Source organism: Oryzias latipes, chromosome 16 (assembly GCF_002234675.1).
Source record: "Oryzias latipes chromosome 16, ASM223467v1".
NCBI lineage: Eukaryota > Metazoa > Chordata > Actinopteri > Beloniformes > Adrianichthyidae > Oryzias > Oryzias latipes.
The window spans coordinates 28,562,872-28,583,991 of NC_019874.2; the positions used below are offsets into that span (position 1 = coordinate 28,562,872).

Below are 21,120 nucleotides of genomic sequence, written 5' to 3' on the forward strand. Positions count from 1 at the left end.
GGGGAGCATGCCGTTTATTCCATGATGGTGCCAACAGTTTAATAATTGTTCATAAAGGAGAAATGACTAATTGTGTTTTTTGCCCGACTGGAATTAAACGAAACCAAGTCTTTCATTTATCGGAATAAACCAGTGAAAGAAAATCTGGAAGCAGTATTTTTGGGGATTTGCACGGCTTTGACATTTCTCACTTTCCAGCTGTGACTACATGCGCTAGTATCTGGTAGTGTAGGCCTACACAATAAATCACAAATTTAGCGTTATCGCCTTATCAAGCTGTGAAAAAGTCGGCTATAACAGCAATAAATAGTTACCTTAAATGTGCTAGAACAATCTTATGGCAGCTTTAAGTATTTAACAAATAATATAAATCCTGTTATGCCTTTGACCAATCAGATGAAGTCCTTTTATGTTAGATACCCGCCTCCTATGTAGATGAGGGTCATTTGAAGTGTAACTTAAGTTATGTTGACTCTTATTTAAATTAAACTGTTGCTGTTCGTTCATGTATGCAGTGAAATTGAAATTATGCTTTTGGTTTTGCTGTTCGTTCATGTATCGCAAGTTGTATCGTCGTCGCAATGTTGATCGCTAATATCGCAAATGACGAGTTTTCCTCATATGGTGCGGCCTTAGTCCAGGGTGAACTCCGTATGCTAAACGGGCGTTTTTGAACGTGTGTCACACGCCCGGTCTGAAGTCCAACTGTCCTTACGGGTAAATACAGGCTGTCTGCAGATGAACACAGCTGACGCGCACGAAATGTCAAGGCCAGAGACCGTTCAGTGAAACCGCAGAGAGAAAAAGTTGATGCACACGCGACAGGTCAACCCCCATATGGGTACTTGTGACTTAGGCTTAAGGAACGTAACATCTACACGCCACGGGAAGCTGCCCGGGCGGACGCTGCACCGAGCAGAGGAACCACCCAGCACCTCCTACCTGGCTTTCAGCTCCTTGTGCTCCTCCCTGATCTTCCCCAGGTCCAGCTGCAGACGGGCTTTCTCCTTGGCCACCTGGTCCAAGGCGTGGCGGGCGTCGGCCAGCTCGTTTTCGTAGGCGGCCTTTATGCCCGACAGGTCCCGGGTCACCAGCGACTCCGACTCGGAAATGCGCAGCCGCAGCCCGGCGTTCTCCGCCTCCAGGGAGCGCACCTTATCGATGTAGACGGCCAGGCGGTCGTTGAGGTTGCACAGGTCCTCCTTCTCCTGCAGCCGGGTGATTCGGGCCGGAGACTGGACGCGCATGGTCCGCTTTTGGCTCGGGGTTTCCATGGTAACAATGGCTCAGCGGGAAGCACAGATGGTAAGAGTGGGGGTTTCTGCGGGGGGGGGGGGGGGGGGGGGGTAAAGGAAGAGAGGTTAGGACAGGAAGTGACTCATCTATAAATACTAATTTGATGGAGGTCATTCATGCAGATGAGGAGCTGCCCTCACACAGACGTCTGTCACCTTTCCCCGGAATCAAACTCGCGTCCAGATCCGACAAAATCCTCTTGATTTCCCCCACAATCATCTCAACACAGCCTCTGCCTGACTCTAACAAATGCAGCCGCATCAGAGGAGGGCAAACAAATGCAAATGTTTCCCTGCTCCTCCTCTGCCCCCCCCGTTTTCTACTCAAATGAGGAAAAGCCCCAGCAGATCTGCTCGTGGCTCAGAGCCTCCCGGGACGGCGCCGCTGCTCCCAAACTCACCAAATAACAAAGTGTTGACTCACATGAAAGTGCGCTGCAGGATGCCCTAAAAAGGCCTCGCACTGAAGCCGGCGCAGCCTTCCAACAAACAAACCCAGAGAAACTACAGCAAGAAAACTCCTGCAGGAGGCTCAGCCAAACTTTGCCTCAGGGGTGGCTGGACGCTTCCCCCGCCTAGCTGCCTTTCACATCACCGCCTTTTCTGACATGCACACATTGGGACGTGCACGAGTGAGGGAGGGGTGCCCACACCCAAATTCAAACCGACGAAGGCTACGAGTTTGAACGACAGAAATCCTGCAGAAAAATCCTGAAAAAGTTTAAGGAGCTGCGGCTCCTCAGGCAAACGAGCAGCTCTTACCTCAGCTTTGCTGCCTCTGCTGAGCACAGAGCGCCGTCCGAGTGTGTGTGTGTGTTTGTGTGTGTGTGTGAAGGAGGAGAAGATAGTCGTACCCAGAAGAATATTGCGGTCCAGCTCTCAGTCGGTCGGTGGGTGGGTGTGCGTTCTTTGGCTCGTGTTCTGAACTGCCTTCCCTCTCTCGCTGCAGCACATGTACTCCCGCTGAGGCAGAGGAGGGGCAGGACCTCCACAGGGAGGGGCGGAGCTTATGTCTGTGTGTGCTCTTTATCTCTGCACTGCCTCTCCGTCAGACCAGCCTCAGCGTTCGGCTGCAGAGGAGACTCCCAGAGAGAGTAAAAACCGATTTTCCCTCAGAGAATGGAGCGCTGCAGGTTCTGCAGGAACCTTCAGCTTCTGTTCAGGGATGGAGTTAATGAACCTCCAGGTCTGATGCGGCTCCTCCTGCAGCCCTGGAGTCACATGCTCAGCTCCAGCATGAGGTCTGAACGCAGACGGTGCCAGAAGCATGTCACTCGCCTCTGCTCCAAGCGGGAGGATCGCGGCACGAAGGCAGGGCCCTCCCAGCCCGCACCCATAATGCTGATTTAATAATCATCTTCAATCAGGAGCCTGGATCCAGTGTCTCAGTCAGCCCACACTTTTCTCCAAACCTACTGCAGCTCAGGGCCGTCAGGAGGTACACTGTAAATCACGAATGGATCAAAAGGAAATTCCGTTAAACACACAGAAGAATGAATTGAATGAGGGAAAAGTCTAACAAGAGCCCAAACCCTCAGAGATCCTCAAAAGGAAGGGTCTAGATTTCTACTCTGAAAAAGTCCAAATCCAGAAGCCGAAGGAGAGGATTTCAAATGAATGGGCTCAGTTAACTCTGCCCACCGCTACAACGTTCCAGATATGGCTAGTTGGGCGGGACAATAAAGATAGAGGTTTGCCAATTTTCCAAAACTTTGTAAAAGCTTATTTTCTTTTGTTTCGTCATTTGTTCTGATCCATGTTTTCCTAACGTTTCAAAACGTTTTAAACTTTATTTAAAATGACAAGAATTTTTTGAAGCCTAAATTGGCCCACTTCACATCATCTGAGACTCCCCCAGGTGAGAGAACTTTGGCTCACCGGGAAAGATCGCACAAGAAACAGCCGTGTAACACCTGACCAACGAGCCAGTGCAGCTGTGAAACAGGCAAAAACAGCAGGAGGCAGCAGGCGGCGGCTCTGGGGAAAGCTGCAGAAGAGCAGGTTAAACCCTGCAGCGCTGATGAAGCTCCGACCATCACATCCTGAGGAAGAAGCTCTTTGAGCCTTTTCTGCTGCTCAGCACAGTCAGGACTGGACCAGATCCAATCCAGATCCAGATGTTTGAACACAAACCGAAGCCTTTTCATCAGCAGCTTCTGTGAAGTTATCCGCTCTAAACGCCTTCAGACAAAATTCTGCTCCAAACCAACCTGACAACCAACCAGAGGCCGCTGTAGTGCTGTGCCCTCATTCCTTTCAATGGCCACGCCCACATTATTCCTCACTGGCCACGCCCACATTGTTTTTGCTTTACTAGATGTACTTCACAAGTTACAAGACCTACTGTTGGAACCCGCCAACATTCTGAGGTCATCCATACCTTTTTGACAGCTGAACTTTCCCATAATGCACCAGAAACAGACAGACAGGTTTATACTCTGATGTCCTTTCATGCAAGTACGCAATCACACACATGCAGACACACAAGCACACACATGCAAAGACACAATCACATGCATATAAACAATCACACACGTGCAGACACACAATCACACAGGTACAGACTCACAATTGCGCACATGTAGACACGCAAAAACACATGCAGACACAATCGCATGCATGCAGACACATAATCACACACATGCAGACACACAATTGCATGCATGCAGACACACAATCACACGTGCAGGTAGACAATTGCATGCATGCAGACACATAATCACACACGAGATACACAATCACACACATGCAGACACGCAATCACACGTGAAGACAGACAATCACACACGTGCAGCCACAATCGCACACATTAAAAAACACAATCACACGCGTGCAGATGAGATGAGATGGCCACAAACCTTTTGTCTTAACTGACTTTTTTATATCCTGGTGGGTTTTTTTAAAAAGGGGAATGAAGGCAAAAGTTTTTTGCTTCCATTACAGTTTAGACTACAAATTGGTTTCCATAGAAACAGTTCCAAAAATTTTTTGTGGCCCAGCCTTTGTTTGCACATAGATTTTGCTGAAACTTAATATACAATAAACATAAAATGTTGACTGTCTTCATATAAACACAATATAATAAAGATTAAATGTTATTATTAGCAGTTTTACAAAAGATGTGAGGGTAATAAAATGATTGCATTGTGGGTAAAATCTTTAAGAACGCCTCATTTTCTGAACATTTTTAAGATCAAGAGCTTAAGTAAACATTTACATTAAAAAACACGTTTTAACAAAACCACTGAGGGTTCATATAATGGTAATGGTATAATAAATAATAATATAAAGGTATGAATCCCATTGAGATGACTATTATTGTAATATTGAGCTACATAAATAACATTGAATTGAAGGTAAATAAATTCAATGTTTTTTTATAAAACTTTATTATTTTTATTATTATTATTGCTGTTTTACCTCATATTCACTGATTGTAGGAAAAAGTTACTTCCTCAATAATGGAAACTTCTCCCTGCTGTTTTGATTGGATGGTTCGTAGCTCCGCCCCCTATCAATCAAAAACATTTTGGGTTCTGGCCTCTTTGGGGTTTTCTCCGTTCTGGACAAAGTTGCGCCCTCCGCAGGCTGACGCGCCTCATGAAACCTTCATCACTTTGGGTCACAGAGTTCATGAACCGACTCACCCCCCCCCAACCTTCTTCCTCCTCCTCCTCACGCGCTCGAAGCGACAACGTTTCTCTTGTGTCTCCTCGTCCTACCTTCCGTCAGCGCTGAGCTTCACAAACACCGACAGTCCGGTTCAACACCGGTTCATCCTCTGAAGACGCCTTTCTGTGCACGTCAAACAGCCACAGACCCGAACCGAGCCGGGCGGAGCTGAGGCAGCGTCCACCTGGAGCCCCGCGCGCCTGATTAGACTGGCGGCAGGACGGCCTGCAGGCGCCACCTGGCGGACAAAACCAACACCTGCTTGTTTGTTTGTTTTTCCAGCCGATTCTGTAAAGTCCGTCAAACACGAAAAGAGTCACGGATTTTAAATGAATTCTCAAATTAATGAAACAACTAATTTCAGAGTTCAGGGAAGGATCCGCACATGCGCAGTACTAAGAGCCTGTCCTGCGAGAACACATTGTTGTTTACACAACTTTTGGAAAAGGTTTTGTTACTTTAGAATTTCAATTTAATAAAGTAAAAGCATTTGTTCAAAATATAAAATTAAAAACTGTAAATGTTGCATTAACTCTGGAATTGAACGTTCAAAATGGAAAAACAGTCACATTTGTAGACAGATAAATGGATCATTAAAAAAACATTTTAAAAAATCTTACTTACTGGTTAAAAGAACCACATCTGAATTGCGCAATTACTTTCATTGATAAAGAACATGACATAGTTTGACAGAAAAGCAGCATTTCTAATTTTTTTTTTGTGTTTTGGTTATTTTTAACTCCACTAAACAAACTTGTATTCAAGCATAGTGGAGGAACTATCATGCTGTGGGCTCTGGAAGTGGAAAGGGTGAACCTAACCAAAGGTACAAAAATATTTTAAAACTTTAATTTAGAATAATAAAACACAAAAAAGTAAAGAAAACATCAAAAGACCTTCGCCATACCTCGGTTTTTCCAGATTAATAAGGCGTAGATTCTCAGGATCTTGTTATCCTCAAAGCCCGTCATCTCAGTGTTCCTCAGGGCAACAGCATGGCTGCCATTAGGAGGCGTGCAGATGGGCCCAGCTGAACGCCGCAGTCTGGTTAATCCCAAACTCATTGTAAATACAAACAAAAACACAAATCAAAGCCAACTAGACTGTGCTGCTGGAGGCTCTTCACCAAGCTCCTAATATGCTTATGGTTACATAACGGCTGATGAATTTTACATGATCAGCCGTACTGTGAGCAGTTTGTTTAGGTTCCTAATGCCCATAAATGATGGAAGGAGCCTGAGGGTCCATGAGGCCGTGTGATCGCTGAGAAAAGTCGGCCGCTGCAGGTCGCCGTCGCTCCCTGACCTTTATGAAGTGACCGAGTCAGAAGAATCCTCGGGACGTGACGTTTACACAAGTCTGCATCTGCAGGTTAAAGGAGGAGACGGAACATGAGTCATTTCATCCGAACATTTTGTATTAGATGGTGAAAAAAAACACATTCTTTTGATTTTATTTCACCTCTAAATATTTTACACACATTTATTTAAAAAATAAAGTTGTTTACAGCTTTATAAAAATAATGTGTGTGTGGAATTGCGTTTGTCTGAGTCTATGAGTATCTGTATGAGTGTGTGATTGTGTCTGTGTGGTAATCTGAGCGTCTGTGTGTGATTGTGTCTTTATCTGGGATTGTGTGTTTTTGTTTATGTCATTGTGTGCAAGTGTGTGTGTGTGATTGTTTGATTGCATGTCTGTGATTGTGTGTCTCCATGTGCAATCATGTGTGATAATTTGTCTGCGTGTATAATATCGTGTGTCTGCATGTGTGACATTGTGTGTCTGGATGTATGTGATTGTGAGTCTGCATTTTTGCAATAGCGTTACTGCATGTGTAAAGTTGGGTGTCTGCATGTGTGTGATTGTATCTCCCCATGTTTGTGATTGTGCATCTGCATGTGTGTGGTTGTGTTTTGCATGTGTGCAATTGTGTGTCTGCATATATGCAATAGTGTGTTTCCATGTGTGTGGGTGTGTGTCTGCATGTGTGTGATTGTGTGAATTTATGTGTGATTGTGTGTCTTTAGAGACGTAGATACACATGTGCAAGACAATCTGAAATGTTCTTTCAGTTTTTCAAGACCAGAATGGGGTGTGTGTTTGTGTGTGTGTGTGTGGGTGTGTGTGTGTGTGGGTGTGTTTGTGTGTGTGACTGCTTAAGCCTGAAGTCGTTTCTCAAACCTTCAGATCATCTTGGTGTTTCTTTTCCTCTCATTTCAAAAACACAATAATCAGCAATAAAGGATAAAGTTCTTCAGTTTCACCGGATCTACAGCTTTTAATGACACGATTACCAGAAAAGTAATGAAGCGACCAAATGTGCTGAGTGTGCAGGAATGTTTAACATCTCAAGTCTGTTGTTAGGTTAAATGCATCAAAGTTGTGTACAAATCTTATCTGAAGTGCCTGTTAACGAGTCCCTGAATGCACCATGGCGTGATGCTTTCAGAATTTTCCTGTCCGGACAAAAACAAAACAAAAACAAGTCTTCGAGGATTGTAAAAGAATTTCTGCAGATTCATGCAAGCTGAGCAGAAAGTGGAAGTGACTCGTGGATGGTTCCGTCCGATATAAAGGTTCAGTCTGGTTGCAGGTCTGCAGGCTTCAACTCCAATATGATCCACAAAGCATGTGGAAAAATGTCCCTTTAATAATCTGGTCAAATAATTAAATCTAATCTGATTATCAGATGGATTTACTTGAAGCTGTCAATTATTGATGATAGAAACGGTTCTAGATACTGAATCACATTTCAGGACTTTGTTTAAACTAAATATAAATTTTAAAAAAACTGTGTTTTTTACGGTTTAGTAAATTAACCTGATGAATGTTGACTTTTATGTTTGAAAGAAAGGAAGTATTTACTTTAAGGTCTGTTTTCCTGCTTGCTTTGTGCTGTTTTCCTCTAAGAAAATCATTTTAATGGATTTTTTTATTGTAGTTTTTACACCAAACTGAGTTTCTGGTCACTGTGGGCGGAGCTTGATGGACAGAATATGTCATTTTCCGTCATGGTGAGGATGAATCTGCTCACTTTAATAACTGACTTTATTTTATTTTTCATTTATTTCCAACATGCAGAAGAAAAAAAGCAAAGAAAATCCACTAATAGATCAACTGATGACAGGTGTGGAAAAATAAAAGCCTTTCTGATCTATGATATGGATTTTTTATTTATTTACTTTTACTGTTTTGTGTGGAGCCTTTAAAATGCTTCCATGTTCTTCACTGGGGAGGGAGGGGGGGGTGACAGAAATAAACAGAAGGCTGGTGTGAGATCATCACCGTACGGGAAACGGGGTGGGGGGTGAGGTGAGCCTGGAGCCCTCCCCCTCATCACCGGGCGTGTCCCTGAAGCTGCTCAGCATCAATGTGATTAGACGGGATTGGGGGGGGGGGGGGGGGTGACCTAATCCCCACAAAAAGCAATGAAGTCATCCTACCTGACTCATGTTCCCAGATGACAGCAGCTCCTGCCGGTGTTTGTTTGCGCTCTGGCTGATGCTTTTATTGTGAAATTAGGAATAAGACTCTGAAGTGAGAAGGTTTGCTCTTTTATGTTGTCGCTCTGTGAGTTGGAAAATTACTCTTTTTTTTCCAGCTGCGTTTGAAAATGTTAAATGATCTAAACTGGAAAAGGTTCAGAATGAGAGTTCAGGTCAGAGGAACACTTGGCTCTTCGTCTAATGTGGCTTTGAGACTCTGGAACAACATTTTGGAAAATAAGTTTTTTTTAAATAAAAGAACAGACACGAGTTCCGAAGTGTGGCCTCTGCTTTTCCACTTTTTCAGCCGGCTGGCTTCAGGGCTCTCCGTGGATCATGAGCGCAAGATGTGGGATCATTTGCATGAGGGCTTACATCATCCCCCGCGCGTCTGAGCGGGGCGGCAGCAGCACGTGGTGCTCAGCCAGCGCGTCTCTTTGTGCCGCCGAGGCCTCATTCCAGCTCCGGCGGGGCGCTGGAAGTTCTGAAAGGGACATCTGGCTGTGGAAGTCAGGAGGGGTGATGAGCGTGGAGCCGGCAACTCTTCCCAGCCAAAGCGGCGTTCACACAAAGACCCGCTGCGGCTCTGCGGCGCGCGCGCTGCGGCGCCCGGAAGATGCCCGTCAGGACGGGAAAAAAGGAAAACGGCATCGCCGTGACAACCAGATGCCAGATCACAGATGCTGTTTTTGTGTTTATGTGTGGGGATCCTGTTGCTAACACATACACACACGCGCGCGCGCGCGCGCGGCTACACGTGGCGTGCTGGTTCCGAACGGTAACTAGATCCACTTAAAGGCGCCACAGAGGTTCTGAGGAGAATCCAAACTCACTGTTTGGGTGGACCTCAGGACTCCTGGAGGATGGCTTCGATGGAGTCTGATGACCTCTAAGACAGCTGCTGGACTGGACCTTCATTTAACACGAACCAGAACCGGGTCCAGAACCTGTATTTGTGGAAACTCTTCTTAATCCTTTCATGACCTCTTACAGTTTTTGAAATCTTTGTACTATGAAAATGCTCAACAGTCAATATTTTCAGAGCCGGGAGAACATTTTTAAAACTTTACACTATTTGTAAATTATTTTATTAGATTAAAAAACATTTTTGGACAGAAAACCTTGACTCAAACACACAACTCCAAACATTATTGTTATTATTCTTTTTTTTTTTTTTTTTTACAAATCCCAGGCTAAACATCAGTTTTTAAAAACAAAATAACAAGACTTTTTTTTAATGTATTTTACAGTTTTCTCAAATTTGCTAGAGCCTACAATAGCAGTCAGTGTGTTTTAAAATTCCCAGTCCTGGTTTACCGTTTTCGGTCAGGTTTGGCTGAAAACGATGTTCAGCGTCTGACATGGCGCTGAACTGCAAGGAAAAGGTTTCTGAATCCGCATCAGCGTGACAAAACACCGCAGCGATAAATGACATCAGCACAGATGTCTAAGCTGACTTGGGTGTAGTGATGGACATAGACCCAGATTTAGATAAAAACATCACAGCGGTCACAAGATCTGCCAATTTTGAAGACCCACTCTGATGAAAACGATGTTTTAACATGTTCTTTGTGATGGAGGAAATGGTTGTGAATCAGAAGCATAGATATAAGAAGATAAGAGGCTCCCTGCTCCGCTCCATTCTGATGCCTCCACTTTAGGCAAATAGATCCTCACGTCTTCGTTTTCCTCATCGGAGCTGGAATCCAATATTGCTCACTGTTTTTTGTTGCACTGGTAAAGTTAGGTTGGGCGTCTGAGGGGCTGTAAGCTAGCAGGAGAGAGTGTAAACAGAGAACTCTCAACAGTTAGGAGGGGATTTACGGGAAGCGAGTAAACGGTTGAAGAGTTAAAAGAATGTCAGGGCTGGAGCCAGAGCTCTGATGTCTAAGTAGCTCATGCGTTCATCTTGGAGCCTGGAACAGAACAACATCCGTGATATGTGGAGGGGTCTAAAACACATCTCAGGACATGCTGAGGCTGGAAATGGTCGCCAGGTCACAGGCGACCAAGCCTGGGCAAATGAACTGAACCTGTTCTTTAACAGATTTGATTCTGCTCAGCCCCCAGTCTCCATCCAAACAGCCCCCTCGTCACACCTTTCCAGCTGAGGCGTCTCCTCCCAGCTGCAGCTGTTACCACCTCGGCACCAAACAGTCCACTCTCCCCTTCTTCCAACAGAAGCAAAGGGACCCCCCCAACGACTCACAGCACCAGACCAGCCACCGCCCCCCCATCCTCCAACCCCCCTCTGCCTCACCCTGAATCAGGTTAGGATGGAGTTGAGGAGAACAAAGGCCAGGAAGGCAACAGGCCCTGACAGCATCAACTCCAGGCTCCTCAGGGAGTGTGCAGACCAACTCTGTGTGGTGATGCTGTTCATATTTAATATGAGCCTCAGACTGGAGAAGGTACCAGTCCTCTGGAGGACTTCCTGCCTGGTTCCGGTTCCAAAGGTACCTCGTCCTACGGAACCGAACCACTTCAGACCTGTCGCCTTGACTTCCCACCTGATGAAGGCTATGGAGAGGATCATCCTCAGCCATCTCTGCACACAGGTGAGCTCAGCACTGGACCCGCTGCAGTTTGCATATCGACCAGGCATCGGGGTGGATGACGCCATCATCTACCTGCAGCATCGGGCCCTGTCCCACCTGGAGTCCCCTGGGAGCACTGTGAGAGTCATGTTTTTTGATTTCTCCAGTGATTTCAACACAATTCAGCCATCACTGCTGAGGAGGAAGCTGGAGGTTGCAGGTGTGGACCAACATCTGGTTGCTTGGACCATCAACTACCTCACAGACAGACCACAGTTTGTGAGGCTGCGTGACTGTGTGTCTGATGTGGTGGTCTGCAGCACGGGGGCACCTCAAGGGACTGTGCTCTCCCCATTCCTGTTTACCCTGTACACATCAGACTTCATCTACGACTCCCACCACTGTCATCTGCAGAAGTTCTCAGATGACAGTGCCATTGTGGGCTGTGTATCAGGGGGGGATGAGCAGGAGTACAGGGGGGTCATCACTGACTTTGTTAGCTGGTGTGAAGTTAACCACCTGCTGCTTAACACCAGCAAGACAAAGGAGCTGATCCTGGACTTCAGGAGGTCCTCACCACCACAGTCACCGGTGAACATCCAGGGTTCAGACATTGAGGTCGTGAACACATTTAAATATCTGGGTGTTCACCTGAACAACAGACTGGACTGGTCCACCAACACGGATGCTCTGTACAGGAGGGGCCAGAGTCGCCTTCACCTGCTGAGGAGACTGAGGTCCTTTGGCGTGTGCAGACAGCTGCTGAGGACCTTTTACGACACTGTGGTGGCCTCAGTGGTCCTTTATGGAGTTGTGTGCTGGGCGGGGGGCAGTGCAGGCAGAGACTTGAAGAGGCTTAACAAACTGGTTAGGAAGGCCGGCTCTGTCCTGGGCAGTTTTGCTCTGGAGTGGGTCGGAATGATAAGGAGGAGCCAGGTCATGGGGGGCCTTTAAGGTAAACGGGAGGAGTTTGAGGTAATGGCAGTGGAGAACCGGGGTGATATGACTGAAGGAAGGGGTTCTGGAGATGAAACGGGCCGCTGAGTTGAAGCTTATTGAGGGTTAAGCTTCTGCTTTTGCATTTTAGCATCATTTGATAGTATTTTGTGTTGTTGTTGTTTTTTTTAAACGCTCTGCTATTGACTCAGCCCTTAGCACACAAGTGGATGTCATCAGCCATCAGTTTATAACACTTGTTGTTTCTTGTCCTATAAGTTTGCAACAAATAATTACCTAAAGATCTTAAAAATAAATATTTTTTGCGTCACTCTTTTGGCCAACACTTTCAGCAAATATTTTTTAAATGGTTGTCTTTTTTACAGAAATCTTGTTAATTTCTTGAATGAATATTGAAAAAGAGTCTTCGTGTTTGTGCTGCTGTGATCCTGGCCTCACACCAGGAGTCACCGTGTGAGCTCCCCTCCACAGAGCACCCTGGGGGTGGCAGCCCCTTCGTGGTTACCACCTGGAGAGCCTGTCTAGACCTTGATTAGGCATGTGAATACACCTGCTCCACATCCCATCCCAGCAAGGAGGAGGAGGAGGATGCTCCTGCTGGAGGTGCTGGGATCACATTGAAGCTGCAGGTCTGGAGGAGCGGAGTCATGCTGCCATGTTGAGGCTCTCTCATGTTCTCTGCTGTGTGAGGAGGAGGTCACGCACGTTTAACTGAACGGATGGGAGTCACAGCGCAGAGATGAAACCGACACCTCCTCCGGGAGCACAAAGAAATTCCCGCCCGTCAGGTGTTTGCTTTGCTTCCAGGTGTTGCAGCCACAAACTTCCTGCACCGTGCTGGAGCCGCGCGCCGAACCTCCCCAGAGTTTGCTCTGCAGGTATCCGGATCCCCTCCACGCACACGCGCGCACGTGCTGGAGTTGCAGGGTTGTTTCGTGCAGGGGGGGTGGAACCACGTGCAACAAGACGTCTGAAGTCATTCATGAAAGCTGGAGCAGCGAGGCCGGCAGGTGGAGCTGGTGAAAGTGCACACAAAGAGGATGCGGGGCGGCCGTCACTGCAGCTGGAGGCAGCGTGCGGGACCAGCTGCAGAGCCGCCGCGGATGCGTTCGGTTAGGGAGGGGGGGGGTCTCTTTGTTCACCGGAGCTGCTGCAAAACCTTTTTTTTCTAACGGGAAATGTACAGGGCTCCAACGATACCGCCCCCCTCCTCCTCCTCCTCCCACTGCATCGGGTCTGCAGCGCCTGTCTGACAACTCCCTTTCTCTCCTCCTCCTCCTCCTCCTGCTCCCCACCCCAGACACCCTTCCCTGCCTCCTATACATAACATCCTCGTGCGCATCGGAGATGACGGCGCGTTGACCTGCAGCAAAGCGCCCCCCCCCCCCCGAAACAATAATAAATATCCGTTAACTTAAGTGCTTTCTCCTCAAAGCGGAACTCGGATGCTCCCCACGCCCCCGCCACAGACATGTGCGCGCGGCATGTTTACATCCCGCACGGCCGCGCTTACATAAGGCTGCTGCGGCTCCGCGTCGCCGTCATTTGTTTTTTTTTTTTTTTTTAGATTTTTAGACAGGGGGGGTGGCGGTGGGGATTCTCCTCCTGCACCGCCGCATGCTCACCGAGAACCGGACTGCTCCGCCGCGAGGTCGGCTGGCGTTTTTTTTGTCTGCGCGCGGCGCGGGGAGCGGTGGAACCCAGACTGGGTGGAGCGACGCTTCGCCCAGCCCCCTCCACGGCGCAGACAGCCCCGCGTCCCGGAGAGAGACTACTGTAGGAGAGTCTGGCGGATGGAGAGGAGAGAGGAGGAGGAGGGGGGCGGGCTATGGGAGGGACTAGCGCAGAGAAAGGGAGGTGGGGGTGTGGAAGGAGGAGGCGGCACGGGTGCTGTTTCTCCAGTCTCTTTCCCTGTCTTTGTCTCACACACTCTTTTGTTAGCCATGCCTAGCCTGCTGGTTCTAGCAGGGATCATGGAGAAAAATGGGGGCTTCGGCGGGGATCTGGCCGGCTCCGGCTTCGGCGGCGAGGGCCTCCTCGTGCCGCCAGACGAGGAGGAGGACGACTCCCGCGCCCTCAGGGTCGCGCTGGGCCAGCTGTCGCTGCTGGGGCTCGGGGAAGGCGAGGACGGCGGCGGAGCCCCAACAACAGGAGTGCAGGACCGGAGCAACAACAACAACAACAACCACCACCACCACAACCACACGAACAGCGGCGGGGACGCGGCCATCCTGCAGGGGAAGAGCAAGTTGTGCGCCCTGTACGAGAGCGGCTCCGGCGGCGAGACGAAGGGACGAGGCTGCAACATCACGGAATGCGTCCCGGTGCCGAGCTCCGAACATGTGGCCGAGATAGTGGGGAGACAAGGTAACCGGGGCGGCGGGCTGTTTACACCGGAGCCCCGCGCGCTCCCTCCCCCCACCCTGCAGTTGGGGCTGGGGGCGCCGCGGCTCCGGTGCGCTTTGTTTTCTCTTCTTTAACTGTTACCTGCTGTTATTTGACAAAGAAAGGGAGTGGTGTGTGCGTGCGCGTGCATGCGTTTTCTGCGGGCCCCCCTCCCTAACCCCCTACACCGTGCACATCAGCCTCCCACTTTTATTTATTTTTTTCAGCTACAACCGTTACAAGTTGTATTTACCTGCGCGTCGCTCCGCGCGGCTCCATGTACGCGCACGCGGAGCGCTCGCCTCCTTTGTCGTCTGAGCCGCGCGCCAGACGGTTCAAAAAGGCAGGGGACTCCAGACTCCAGTTATGTGTGTGAGGGGGGGGGGGGGGGGTTGCCCTCCACCCCTCCCTATTTTAAATCAGCTCGTTGTTTATGTTGCGCACCGGCCCACAGACACGCGGGAACAAAGGGAGCCGCTGCTCCTCAATGGATCAAGTTGGAAAGTTCAATTCCAGACAGCTCCTTCTTACAGTAAGGAGGGAGGTGTGTGTGTGACAGCGTCTGTCAAACAAAGGTGTGTGTGTGGAGGGGAGGGGGTGTGTGTGTGTGCAAAAGTTGGTGTTTTAGAGCTTTTTTCTTGATTTGAGCTTTGATTTGATGGAGCTGCTCCTTAAGGAGGACAATGGATTTTTTCCTCTTATTGATTGGTGGTAATGGAGGAGGGGGTTGAGGCGCCTCTCCCTGCCTTGGCCTGAATGAAAGTGAGCACGAGGGCCTGATGCACCACGCCTCTCTGAAGCACATGGATGTCCATCTTGAAAGGGGGGGGGGGGGGGGGGGGGGGGCTCCACCTGCAGTCCCGCATGGAGCATCAGAACCGACACTGGAACCGCAGGTGACCCGAACAGCTGTAGCGGGCGTCCTGCAGACACGCCCCTCTCCCGCTCCGATGCCTGCTTTCCTGGGCGTAAATGGGATGACTGGGAGCACGCTGGGTTGATCCGGGGCGGTGGGGAGTGGGGGCTTCGTTGGTTGGCCCCCGCCTCACACACCCCCTGCTTTTAAATGGCACACGTCACAGCCCGTCTGCGGAGTGAGCGTCTACGCTGACCTTAATTTCAGGTCGCTTTAGTCAACCCCCCCTGCCTGTTTTTGTTTGGGACTGCTTTAGGAAACGTGGTGTGAGTCGTGGCGCCGTCTTTGCTCGTCACCAGCTCAGTCTTGAACTGGTTCTGAGATCCAGGAGCAGATCTGGGATGTGTGTCCTCTTTACTGCTATCTTCTCCTTGACCTTAAAAGCACCTGCCCCCCCCCCCGGAGGAGGGCTGAAACGCATCCGGCCGGGTCCTGCCCGGATAATTCCTCCTGAGATTACATTAAGCAGCACTCACTCACGTTCGGACGCCTTCTGAAAGACACTTAATAGAGTCAAAGATTGGCAGGATGAACAAAAACAGAGCGGCTGTGGAGCGCGGTTCTAAGGTGAAGTGCACCAGGGCAGACTGCGGGTTCAGCCGGAGGTCAGAGGACAGGAACTGCCCCCGCCACCCTCAGATGACGAGTGAACCTTAGTGCAAACGTGGGTGTGATCAGCTGATGCTTCTTTTTGTCCCTGCAGGCTGCAAGATCAAAGCCTTACGGGCCAAGACTAACACTTACATCAAGACGCCAGTCCGGGGGGAGGAGCCTGTCTTCCTAATAACGGGCCGGAAAGAGGACGTGGCCCTGGCCCGCAGAGAGATCATCTCAGCTGCTGAACATTTCTCCATGCTCCGGGCGTCCCGAAACAAGCTGGGAGTGTCCTTCAGCGGCTCCCCGCCCACGCCGCTACCGGGTCAGACCACCATTCAGGTGAGAGTGCCATACCGGGTGGTGGGGCTGGTGGTGGGCCCCAAAGGCTCCACCATCAAGCGCATCCAGCAGCAGACCTGCACCTACATCGTTACCCCCAGCCGGGACCGCGACCCCGTCTTTGAAATCACTGGGTCGCCTAGCAACGCGGAGCGGGCCCGCGAGGAGATCGAGGCCCACATCGCCTTCCGAACGGGGGGCCTGCACGACCACAACAATGAGAACGACTGTCTGGGGCCGAACGGCGGGAGCAGCCCGGGGGGCGGTGGCGGGCTGGAGAGCCGGCTGCAGCAGGTGTGGGGGATGCAGGGGGGTCAGCGCAAACCCCTGACCAGCAACTACCGCCAGAACTTCTCAGATGCCATGGTTGGAGGCGGGGGCGGAGGCGAGAGCGGGGGAGTCTACAGCAAGGGCAGCTTCTCCAGCCCCGGGGAGAAAACCTGCTCCTACTTCGGATCCGAGGGCACGCAGAGCTGGGGCGACCCCGACTACCCCAAACAGGTGGCCTTCTACGCCCAGCAGCGCTCCAAGAGCTTCGGCGGTCTCCCGCTGCCCCTGACCAGACTCTCCCCCGGCCTGCCCGAGCCCACCAACGGCTCCTCGGTCAGCAGCGTGGTGTCCGGTTCACCTCACGCCCAGGCCCGCCGCGCCCACAGCGAGCCCACCTCGGCGGGCGAGGGCTTCCCCGGCCGGATCCCGCTGCCGGACTCGCCCCCGGCCGGCGTACGGGACTGCATGACCTGCTTCGAGAGCAAGGTCACGGCCGCCCTGGTGCCCTGCGGCCACAACCTGTTCTGCATGGAGTGCGCCATCCGAATCTGCGAGCTGAACCACCCCGAGTGCCCGGTGTGCCACACCCAGGTCACTCAGGCCATCCGGATATTCTCCTAAGGAACCGCCCCCGTTTTTACTCTCAGTTTGTCAGTGTTTCTCCAGCGATGAGTTCTTATGATTATTACTATTCTACACCTTTGTTTTCAGAAAATTTTAAACCGACCAAGCAGATATTTTAGAAGGCCCTGCTTGCTTTACTAAAAAGTCTAAGAAATATTTTTAAGTTTTCCTTTTTTATATATATATACATATATATGCATATATATTTTATAAAAATTTTGTTTATAAGAGAAGTATAGTACCTTGCTTTTTGAGTTTTTTGACTGCTGCTGTTTTTCATTCATGAATCACAGAGTGGACACACAAGTAATGTGAACCTTTTTACGATCCCATCTTTTGCTTTCCTACCAAGTGGGTTGATGCTGAAGCTGGAGGACGCTTGTTGGACTGACTGACCCAGAAGGACAAAAAAAAAAGAAAGAAGCACCTTACAATCATCTCGGCGTAAAACAGGATTGAATTGTGGCGCGGTTCTGGACTCTGACGTTGCTGTGAAGCAAACAAAAGGCTGAATGAGGGTCGTTGAGAGCCGGCGGGGGTCAAACGCCGCCTTCCTGCCGCGGCCTCGGTAGGTCCCGGCGTCTTCGGCATTGATTTCACTTGTGAGGTCAAGAAGGCCCTGGAGCTGGTCCAGCTGGCCCGTCCTCGGTGGCACCGCTCATTGTCCCGCCCGGTCACTTGGCCACAAAGCGTGTGTGTGTGGGGGGGTGCCACCCCGCCGCAATTAGCAAAGCTGTACAGGAGCAGGTGTTTTGCGGCGCACGTTGAACCCCCCCACAAGCCGGCTGGCTCTCTTCTCTTCCACCCCGCTATTTTGGGGGGGGGGCTTTGTCTGAGCCCGGTAGTGGCGTGGGGGTGGGGTGGGGGGGTGCAGAGCTCCGACACGGCCTGGATCCACTCATTTACAATTAGGCAAATGGGTCGGTCCAGGTGCGGACCGCCTATGTATGTGTGTGTGAAGGGGGGGGGGGGGTGCAGCTGGGCAAGCAGGACCCCCCCCCCCCCTTCTTTACTCCATGCCTCCCCCACTTTCTCCTTTTCTAGCAAACTAGGGGAAAAGGGGTGTGTTTGGGGGGGGGGGGGTCTCTTTTGTCCCCAAACACACCACAGATTGGAAGCTGAATCTGAATCTGGCGGCGGCTGTAGGGGGGGGGGGGGGGGGTTGTCTTTCGTTATGGAGGGAGGGTTAAACATTCACGTTACCTTGAAAGGCTTTGAACATTCGGTACCACGGGATTAGATGTGTGGACCCCCCCCCCCCCCACGCATGTCTGGCCTTTACCCCCCCCCCCCCCCCTTCAGAGTGAAATCAGACTATTGTGATTGACAGGAAAGCAGAGGAAACGCCCCGTTTAAGCGGCGCTCACGCTGAATCGAATTACACACCCCCTGCGCCTACTTCAGCCCCAGCCAGGGGGGGGGGGGGGGAGGGGCAGGGATTAGAGCTGTTGAATGATGGGGGGGGGGTTAAAGAAAGAAAAAATAATGAGACCCTGCAGACCGAGCCGCTCCACTGACGGTCTTTCAGGAGCTGCTGTCACACAGCGGCCATGCATGGTGCCCCCCTCCCCCTTCATAGGTGTGACACTGTAGAGAGAGAGATTGGGGGGGGGGGGGTTTACACATTTTGGTCAATGCTCGTTTTTAGTCTTATTTTACTTTTTCCACTTTTCTAAGTATTTTTTTGGTTTTGTTGCCTTAACGTTTTTTATCGTAGCATCTTTGATGGAAGCGTTCCCGAGAAACACAAGATGAGAAGAAGAAGAAGAAGCAGTTATTTTTGAATAAAGAAGAATGTGAATCAAGCCGTTCAGGTGGGGAGAGGAAGGGTGGATGGTTGGGCAGTGAGGGGGGATGGGGGGGGGGGGTCGGGGGCTCCTCTCAAAAAAAAACAAAAAACACACACATTACTTCTGATCAAAACGAGAAAACGAAGCACCTTATTACAAAACGTTTAGATGGAAACCAAACCGACCCGTGATGGTGAACAAGAACTCAAATCGGACAGACGTGCACATAAGGATTCCCTATCATTTAGTTGGTTTGACGCCGGTTCAGAGACGAGGACGTCCTCCTGTCGTGTAAATACAGTTTGCAGGAGGCCCCGCTGAGGCGAGGGTCATATTCACAGAAGGGGTGGGGGCCCCGGTCTTTTCTATATGTGTCCCCTCATCCATTAGAGTATATCAGATAGATCCATACGTGTAAGAAATATTATTTTAACTCCATCCAAATATAGAGATAAGTTTACCAGACTCTAATAAAGATCCTTATATGAACCGCACCATCCGTAAATGTTTATTAGCGTTTTCCCAACATAAAGAAACGGCTTTTATTTATCAGACAAAAAGCAATAATCCGCCTGCTTACTCAGCTTTTGTTCTTTATTTTTTATTAAGGACAACAGTCTTACGTTGCGCATCAATCACAAACTTGAGGAATTGTTTCTGGTTGTTTTTGGGGAGATAGAGGAAAAAGAGGACGCTGTTCTTTGGAGTTTTTCCCCCCACAATCATCATGTTCGTTTGTTTGTTTTGCACCGCCTGGTTTTCTTTTCTTTGAAAAGGAAAAAGTAGCCAAAGAACAACAGCAAAAAAAGAAAAAGAAAGAGTTTATGAACTCGTAGATAAAAAGGAGAGTCTGATCCGTCAAATTCCATCCTGGCACTTTGGTTCGTAAGTCTTAAGTTGAACTGCATGTTAGTGAAATATAGTAACATAGGTAAGATTTATCGGAAACGTTACGGTCGCCTGAAGAGCTCCAGATATTTGTACAAAAGCTTTAAGACTTTAAAGTGAACATTGGTTCGAAACCACATATTTACCGTGTAGTTTAACTGATCCATATTATTATTATCATTATGATGACTCCTAAGAGTATGCTAAAGTCTTGTTGTCCAGCAGCAGCTACTTTGAGGGCGGGGCGACTTATTCTTGTTAGTATTATTTACAATATTGTATTAATCTTAATATTACAGTAGATGTTTTTTCCTTCTCTTAATATCCAAAAGCTCTTTTTATGCATTTTATGTAGAATCCCTTTTAAAGGAGTGATAGGAAATCCTTATTTTCAATGGATGCACTTAAGCAAACGTACCAACATGTCACAAATAGAAAGAAGCAATGCATTTGAATGTAAAGAGACACAGCTGAAAGGAGGGGGGGGGGCAGCCCCTCTGCCCCCCCCTCCTGTTGATTTCTATACGTCAGCTTTAAGTTTGTTTGTTTGTCTTTTTTTAGGAAATATTTGCAATGAGTTTTCAACTTAAGTCTATATTTGAGTTCTTCCGCATACATTTATAGAAAGTAACTTAAAAATGAATAAAAAAAACATATTACAGTTTCTCTAATCTATTTTGCTAACATGGGCTATTATTTCATAGAAAGCAGAGGAAAAAAAGAAGTCAGTATCTGGATGTTATTTATGAAGAAAAAAAAAATGAAGCAACATATTTATGAGTGACCTCAAGACGTTTTGTTTTTTAATTCAAATGACAAGAAGTTAATATATTTCTAAAAAAACAGGAAGTCAGTTTCTACTAAAATAAGAAGTTTTATTTATGAAAGTTATGGAAACTTTTTTCCAAGCGAGTCTCTTATAGCTGAAAATTTTAACTTCAGACGTGCGCCGCTCTCAACATCACGTGCGTCCAGCGCAATAGTGACAGAAAATAATAGACTATTTTTTAGGATTTGGAGATATTTTAGTCACAGAGTTTGGATTTTGTGCCTCAATTCTCTATTTTTCTTGCATCAGCATGCTTTTTCAATGCTGCTTGCTGTAAAGCCCCCTCGTCCCCCTCGTTAACCGACCGACTGACTGACTGAAACTCATCGCTCATTTCCTCTGTAATCTAAACTCGCTTTTTCTTCTAGAAATGTTAGAGAACTGCTTGGGATGGATGAGGCGGCCGCGGCCGTCCGGCCGTTAGGGCTGCACATCATTCTCTGAACACTCACTCCACCTCTACATCCGCCATCGATCTGCCGATCGGTGAGTGCCGTAACGCCTGATCGATGGTTCCGCTCCTCCCCGGTGCGGGA

General features: G+C 49.0%; 2 protein-coding genes across 5 annotated transcripts in view; one reads left to right on the plus strand and one right to left on the minus strand.

Annotated features, from left to right (window-relative positions):
- lmna (lamin A/C) overlaps positions 1-5,143 on the minus strand; it is a 30,860-nt gene extending 25,717 nt beyond the window's left edge. The window contains exons 1-2 of one of the 4 annotated variants that reach the window (XM_023963839.1): positions 5,018-5,143; positions 943-1,321 (exon numbers count right to left, since the gene is read on the minus strand). In XM_023963839.1, the coding sequence (XP_023819607.1) occupies positions 943-1,274 (332 nt within the window). In that variant the 5' untranslated portion in view covers positions 1,275-1,321; positions 5,018-5,143. Of the gene's footprint in view, positions 1-942; positions 1,322-1,451; positions 1,654-2,057; positions 2,280-5,017 lie in introns of those variants that run through there. The other 3 variants (XM_023963837.1, XM_023963838.1, XM_023963840.1) reach the window with 3 other exon arrangements.
- An 8,647-nt stretch (positions 5,144-13,790) lies between these two features.
- Positions 13,791-18,154, plus strand: mex3a (mex-3 RNA binding family member A). Its single transcript, XM_023964080.1, is given in 4 exon segments — positions 13,791-14,085; positions 14,088-14,187; positions 14,189-14,313; positions 15,951-18,154. Coding segments are annotated over 4 exon segments (1,545 nt in total). The 5' UTR covers positions 13,791-13,889; the 3' UTR covers positions 17,075-18,154.
- Positions 18,155-21,120: the final 2,966 nt, after the last annotated feature.